The 8,047-nt window shown below is 31.7% G+C and overlaps 1 protein-coding gene across 1 annotated transcript; it reads left to right on the top strand.

Moving 5' to 3' along the window:
• The first annotated feature begins 956 nt into the window (after positions 1-956).
• Positions 957-3,415, top strand: LOC120092470 (cell number regulator 6). Its single transcript, XM_039050562.1, has 4 exons — positions 957-1,067; positions 1,831-1,945; positions 2,838-3,103; positions 3,194-3,415. Exons 1-4 carry the CDS (start codon positions 957-959, stop codon positions 3,413-3,415), a joined length of 714 nt encoding a protein of 237 aa, XP_038906490.1.
• Positions 3,416-8,047: the final 4,632 nt, after the last annotated feature.

Raw genomic sequence — 8,047 nt, 5'->3', positions numbered from 1 at the left:
TCAAAGATGGATAGGCTATATTACTAAAAAAAGGATAGGTTATCAAAACTAGAGTGTCCATGCTTTGAATTTTATTAGTTCAACAAATGTGAAGATGCAGAATCTAATTACTCGGGATAGCTGATATATAATAATGTTTAACTAGTTGAATTATACTCAAGTTGATATAAATTTGTACACTTTATAATCACATCATGCAGTTAGATCCTTTGGCTTACAAATTAGGTGTCATCATATGAGTTTTGTTGATTTGAAAATATGATCATGATGAAGATATGTTGACACATTGAAAAGTGTCATGATTAACGTTTTGTGACAATATAAATATTTCATCGATGCTTTTTCACCGTTATTAATATCCATATCGGGACAGAAATGTCAAATTCTTGAATGACATTATTTTAACCCTATCTTGTCCATGCTTCCTATGGAGTTTCCGAAAGCTTCTCATGGCCAATCATCAAAGCATTGTTCTGAATACTTTGACTTCATTCAATATCTAAACTTTCGGGACAATATGGTTTAATTAATGTTGAATCTATATTTAGTATTTCTCTCCTTCACATGTGGTTTAGAAACCTTGTGGTCAGGCCTTCTGATTTCACAAAGCATTACTTTTCATCTCCATTAAAAAAAAATTACTCTTAAAAATCATCCTTTTAGCAAAATTTTAACCAACAATCTGTAAAATCAACCTTCCACAGTTAATAATTAAACGTGTGGGTGATTTGGGTTATTTATGCCAATTTCGAATAATGCACTTTTGGCATTTTGTTTTTATCATTTCAAGCAACTGGGAACTCCAAAAAGAATGATAGGATTACCAAAATTGCAGAAGGGTTTCATCATTCATAGCTATGATTTAATGTTATAATGACAATAAAGATCTAGGTTGACTTGGAGTAGAATATTGTTTTGTACATTTGTGTTTGGTTTGAATTTTGGTGAAGAATAATATGGCAGACGGAAATACGCAATCAAGATATGTGAGATTGACGAAAGCTGATCAAGCGCCATTGGAGGATATCACCCCTGGAGAGCTCAATCAACCTATCCAAGTCCCTCAGGTTTTTTTTTCCATATTTCTTTTTAATTTACCAAGTTTATATCTTTTGACTTCGTGTCTATTCAGTCATGAAACTTTATAAGAGTGTCTAATAAGTTCTTCGATTTTCTATTTTGCGTGTCTATGAGATTTCTAATTTAACTTTCAATTTTTATGTCGAATAGGTCCTTTACACATTTAACATTTTTTTAAGTTAATTAATCTATTCGATATATAATTGATGGAACCCTACGTTTTCAATTTTATGTCTAGCGTATTTGTAAATTTTAAAACGACTTGGAATAGGTAAAGGACCTATTATAACACAAAATTGAAATTTCAGGGACATACATTAAAAGTTTAAGGACATTCATTAGATACTTATTAAAGTTCAATGAACTATTGAACACAAACCTGAAAGTCTACAAGTTTATTAGATATTTTTTTAAAATTTAGAAATTAAGTAGATACAACCTTTAAACTTTAAAATTTAGTTACTAGCAATATTTGGAATTATTATTAGTTGGTTATTATTCCATTTTCATCGTGAATTTTTACTTTGGACTTATCCGGTTTAGATTTTAAGAGGGATTGTTATAGACAAATCCTCTAACTTATATTCTGCAAATATTTCTATATTCTGTTACTATGTTGCTCCTTAAGATAAAATCAATAATTTCCCTTCCTACTTTTAGATGTAGCGCCAACACATTATTAACAAACTATGTAAATTTATGTATTTATTCTGGATTGTTTATGTCATAACAATTTTTTGGTACAAACAGTTGATTGTTCATAGATGTGAGGAATGTGGGCAGCCGCTGCCGGAAAGTTATCAGCCACCAGCCGATGAAGATTGGACTACTGGCATTTGTGGTTGCCTTGAAGATACTAAGACTTGTAAGAATCTTATACCAATACAACCTTCCTCTCTTTAAGTAAACTAAATCCTGAACAACAAACTCATGGCTTTCGTGTATTCTCTCTCTTAGAATCTTTTTGGATTGACTTTTAAAGTGTTTAAAAACTTTTTTTTTAAAAAAAAATTTAAAATAACTTTTTAAACAATTAGAAAGACAATCGATCCAAAGAGACTCATACTCGAAGAATGAATAAAGTATTCATCTTGAAAATTAATGATATAGTGCATATGAATGAATGAAATTGTTTTCTCTAGTTGCCTTGTGGTGTACTAATTTTTTTTTTTTTTTTTTTTTTTTTTTTTTTAATTATGACGTCTCTATTATTTCACTTAATTGGAAGACTATTCTCTAGCCTCTTCTTAACACATATAATGTTTTGATTTTGAACTTTTCACTAGCAGTCCCTTGTATTTCTTTCCGTGATCAATGCATATACTTTTAGTATGAGGTATGATGAGAGTGCTACAAATATATCAACCTAGTTGAGATGTTTCGATGTATTTATGTCCTCTAGTAACTTAAAGAAAAAATGAATGAATGAAATTGTTTTTTTGGCTGCATCGAGGGGTACTAATTTTTTTTTTTTTTTTCTTTCTGTGATTATGGTGAATCTACCATTTTGCTTAATTGGAAGGTTTTTCTCTATTGTTTCTCCTTAACACATGTAATGTTTTGATTTCGAGCTTTTCTCTCGCTCTCCCTTGTACTCCTTTTCATGATCAATGCATATATTTTTGGTCCGAGGTATGATGAGAGCACTACGAATATATCAACTTAATCGAGATGTCCTAGTCCACCTACTGATCCTTAAGTCCTCTACTAACTTTATTAAAAAAATAAAAGAAAATGTTTTGTTATGGTGGTACTAGGTTGGAGAGGGATGTTGTGTCCTTGTGTGTTATTTGGGGAAAATGTAGAGACATTGAGAGAAGAAATTCCATGGCAAAATGCATGTGTTTGTCATGCAATGTGTGTAGAAGGAGGAATGGCAGTGGCAGCTGCAACAGCACTTTTCCATGGCATTGATCCCCAAACTTCTTTCTTGATTTCTGAAACTCTCTTGTTTGCTTGGTGGATGTGTGGCATTTATACTGGTTTATTTCGCCAATCGTTACAGAAAAAATATCATCTCAAGGTTTGTTGAGTAATCATTTGATTTTTTTAAAAAATTTTAGTTAATCCTAATTAATATAATGTTTTATATATTTATTATTTTATTTTTTAGAACTCACCATGTGACCCATGTTTGGTGCATTGCTGCATGCATTGGTGTGCTCTTTGTCAAGAGAATAGAGAGATGAGGAACCATCTTTCTGATAATGTTACCATGCAAATGACTGTTATCAATCCTCCTGCCCTTCAAGAGATGAACACCAACAACGACGATGAATATGCACCCTCTTCCTCGTCCATGCCATCTCAAGAACTCGCAATCACACCGATTTAGAGGTTGCAATTACCTTGTTTAGGGGTGGAGAGCTAGAAAAATTTTTGTAAGGAAAAATGATCGTATTTTAGAATGATTAATTAACAAGTTGAGAGATAAATTAGAAAGAAACTTTTAAATTAATCTCGATTTTTTGTTTTTTAGTATAGGTTTTTTTTTTTTTTTTAAAAAAATCTATATATGAAAAATGTAGTTTGAGGAAATTACATATCCTCCTTTGGGCATGATTCCTGGCCTCGAAAATTACCTTTGATTTGATATAATGTTTTTGATTTGGTGTAGTGTTCTTCCTTGCGCTAATTAATCATTTTGATTTTCGTAGTTATTGAAACAAAAAGATATTGATCCGAAAAAGTTGAATGGTTTGATGTGATTGGTATGATAGTATTACTATTTATTTAGGTCATTTTTGTTTATAAAATTATATCACATCGAGATGATAAGATAATTCAGGATGGTTTGGACATGTGGTTATAGGTTAATACTCTTGATAAGCATGTCCAAGACACCTATGAATATATACTCAATAATTAATAAGATAAAATATTAAAAAGATTGAAGCACGAAAATAATTTCAAATGTAGTTCAAATGAAAACCGTCAACCTAGTGATTATATTATTATCATACCCATCAATGTTTAGGTAAATTGATAANTTTCTTTTTTGGGCTTTCAAAAGTCAAATATAGACAACAAGAAGAATATAAGAATAAAGAAAGGCTATCTAAAGAGTAAAACCAAAAGAAGAAATTAGAGAAAACAAATATTATATATTTATGTAGTGTGTATTATAGAGGTATCCTACACCGCTTTATTTATTTATTTTTTTTTTTACTTTTTTTTAAAAAAAAAATCATACAACACATTTTATAGGGCTTGAAATAGTGTAGATTATAAGATCTATATAATTCAAATTTTGTAACTCATGGTTGAGGGTTATGAATTTGTGTAACTTCCGTAGGTTATGAATATCTAATAATTAGATATTATATTTATAATAATTTAGGTTTTTTAAAACAATAATATGGTTGACCAAATTTCATAATAAAAATTGGAAAAATAATGTCATTGGCTATGATTTTAAAATAATTTGATATGATACGTTGAACGAATAATGTTTTCCACTCAATAAAATTATCTAAGTACTTATGTCTGTTACAATTTTGGGTTAGGTGCGTGTCTAGAGATGACTGGGGAACAGGTTGTTGAGAAACATTTAATTTAGTTTATATTTATACAATGTTTATTAAATTATAATTTAACATTTAATTAGTTTATAATTTAACAGCTCTAGACCTTTTAGTTTTTTTAATTTTCTTTTTTTTTTTGTGGGTTAATCAAAATATATGTGGGGAAAATGTGTTTTTTTTTATTAATAATCTTTTTAAAAAAACTTATTATAATTATAATTATATAATAAATCTAAAACTTATTTGATAAATATTGTTGTTTTACAAAGGATCGTCTTTCAATAGATGAGGTTCAAGAACAAAATATTAAAAAAAAAAAAATATGAAACAACTTCGTCTTATTGAAAATGTTAAATTATACAAAATACTCCTAAATTTTGAAATCTCTTAAACTTTCAAAATTTTTAAAAATATCCTTAAATTTATAAAATGAGTTCAAAAATACTTTTACTGTTAGTTTTGGATGGAAACCATCTAAACTTTCGAAAGTTTCAAAAATACCTTGCTGTTATATGAACAAAAACCATTAATACCACCCTACTTCTCTATTTTTCATATTTTTTTCTCACACCTCTTCTTCAATACCCTCTTACTCCCCTTTTTGTTAACATTTATTTATAAAAAATTAAGTAAATAAACAAAGTTGCACACTTAAGTTCCGGTATATGGACTATAATAAGAAGAAAGAGGATAAAGAAAATACAAGGGATTTTAGGACTTCAATGTTTTAGCAAAATTGTATGTTAATAGTTGAGTGTCCGTTAATAGCCAAATACATTTTTTTTTATTTGACTTTATCGTTTTAGTATATTTTAAGAGAAGATTTTCACTTTGGAATTTTGTGGCTTGTTGGGCTTGATATGCAAAATGGGTTGAGAACTCACTGCACTATTAAAACTAAGAATGATCTTTTGGGCTTAAAGAACTCAGGCCCTATATTGAATACCGGATACCACCTTTGTGAAAACACAAATACAAACCAGTATGCTGAAAGCACAATCCGTGAGATGAAAATCTTCACCCTACACCTTGACGGCTGAGATTAGAGAAAGCACTTCTGAAGATTTGTAGAACTCAAATGACTATTCCTTTCTTTTCTTTGTTGCAGAGAAAATCGAGAGAAAAGAAGGAGAGAACCCTAGGGAGAGGCTGTCGGAAATCGCCTGACGATGAGGCTGTTGTCGTCTAGTTGAATGGAGGTAAAGCAATGAGTCATCTGGACGATAAGAGAAGAGTCATCTAGACGATGAAGGCTTTACTAAAGATCGTCTAGACGATGGGGTTCGAAGTCAACGATGGTCTACACGATAGAGGTGCTGAGGTAAACAATCGATGGCTAAACGATACACGATCAATGGCTAAATGGTACATGATAGAAGAAAGAAGATCAAGGAAAAAGATGAACATGATGATTTATGTGGTTCGGCCAAGGATAGCCTACGTCCACAGAGAATCTAATGGGATTTTTATTAGGGGAGTTATAAGATTGATACAAGATAAGTTTTGATAGCCTTTCTTGAACACTCTGTATTTTTTCGACTCTCTTACTTTTACATGTAGTTACAAAATATATATAAAGGTAGCTTGTATGTAACTGATTTCTAACAACCTTGAAGTTGTTTTCATCTATCTGTATTAACAATCTCCACCTTGAAATAAACTTCAAGTGTTTCTTCAGCTTCTCTGAACTGACTGCCTTCTTCTTTAACCTTTGTCTCTCAGCTCAAAACCTATAATATCAAGGCATTTTTTAAGTTTGAGCTGAGTGACTGTCTTTGTCAACATGTCGGAGGCATTCTCTGAGGTATGTACTTTCAGAACTTCAACTTGTTTTGCTTCTATCTGTTCTTGAATGAAATGATATGTAACATCTATATGTTTAGTTCTGTTATGGTACTGAGGGTGCTTAGATAAATGTATGGTGCTTTGATTGTCACAAAAAATTTTCACTGTATTATGTTTGATCCCGAAGTCACATAGGAGACCCTTTAGCCATAGACCTTTCTTTACTGCCTCTGAAAGGGTAATAAACTCCGCCTCAGTAGTAGAAAGGGCTACTACTGATTGTAAAGTAGCCTTTTAGCTTAGGATACACCTTCCATATAGGAAGATATACCCTGATAAGGATATTCTCTTGTCTAGATCTCCAGCAAAGTCAGAGTCAACATACCCAATCAACTTTGGTTCTCTGTCTGGAAGTTGTCGGTACATTAGTTTAGCATTAGAAGTACCCTTAAGATACCTCATTATTCACTTAGTTGCCTCCCAGTTCCTTTTGCCCGGATTAGCCATATATCTACTCACCAGAATAGTAGCATAGGCAATGTCAGGTCTTGTAGACACCATTAGATACATTAAGTTTCCCATAACTTGGGAATAGAGGACTGTTGACATTACTTTCTGATGTTCAATGTCAGATTCTTTATGTGAATTCTCAGCTGAGAGTTTGAAATGGTTAGCAATAGGAGTAGATACTGATTTAGCCTCTGTCATGTGATACTTCCTTAACAATTTCTGACAATACTGTGATTGATCAATGCTTAGAATGCTTGCTCTTCTGTTTCTGATAATATCAATGCCTAGTATTCTTGTTGCATTGCCCATGTCTTTTATTTCAAATTCTGACTTGAGTAAATCTTTTACTTTATTTAACTCTTTCATAGTTGCTCCTGATAAAAGCATGTCATCCACATAAAGTAACAAGTAGATAGGATGCGTATAAGTATCTGTGTTTATTTAAACACAGCTGTCATAGGAGCTTTTATTAAAGCCACTCTTCTGCACAAAATCACTAAATCTTTTGTTCCAGCATCTAGGGGACTGTTTAAGGCCGTAGATAGACTTTTTAAGTAGGCATACATAGTCTTTTTTCCCTCTGACCTCATACCCCTTAGGTTGGCTCATATAGATAACTTCCCTTAGGAAGCCATGTAGAAAATCTATTTTAACATCAAGTTACTTCAGCTCTAGGTTATTTTGAGCCACAATAGACAATAACAGTCTGATAGAAGTCTGCTTGACTACTGGAGAAAATATCTCATTGAAATCAACACCCGGCCTCTGTATAAAACCCTTAGCAACCAATCTAGCTTTATATCTAGGTCCTTGATCATTAGGGAAATCTTCCTTAAACTTGTACACCCATTTGGATGCAATTGGCTTGCATTCTTTTGGCAAAGGTGTCAACTCCCAAGCATTGTTTCTTACTAGTGAATCAACTTCTTCATTCATTGCTTCTATCCACAACTTAGCTTTAGGACAACTCACGGCTTCTTCAAAGGTTGAGGGTTCTGAATCATTACATAAATCTGAAGCATTCAAAGCTAAGTAATCTTCATATTTTGAAGGTGGCACAATAGTTATTCTCTGCCTATCTTTATCTAGGATGTACCCCCTCAAATCTGGTTTTTCTTGCTCGGGATTAGTAATGGCATCTTCTATTT

This window comes from Benincasa hispida, chromosome 12 (assembly GCF_009727055.1).
Source record: "Benincasa hispida cultivar B227 chromosome 12, ASM972705v1, whole genome shotgun sequence".
Classification (NCBI taxonomy): domain Eukaryota; kingdom Viridiplantae; phylum Streptophyta; class Magnoliopsida; order Cucurbitales; family Cucurbitaceae; genus Benincasa; species Benincasa hispida.
The sequence above is the reverse complement of the archived record's forward strand: the minus strand, read 5'-3'. Positions and strand labels throughout refer to the sequence as shown.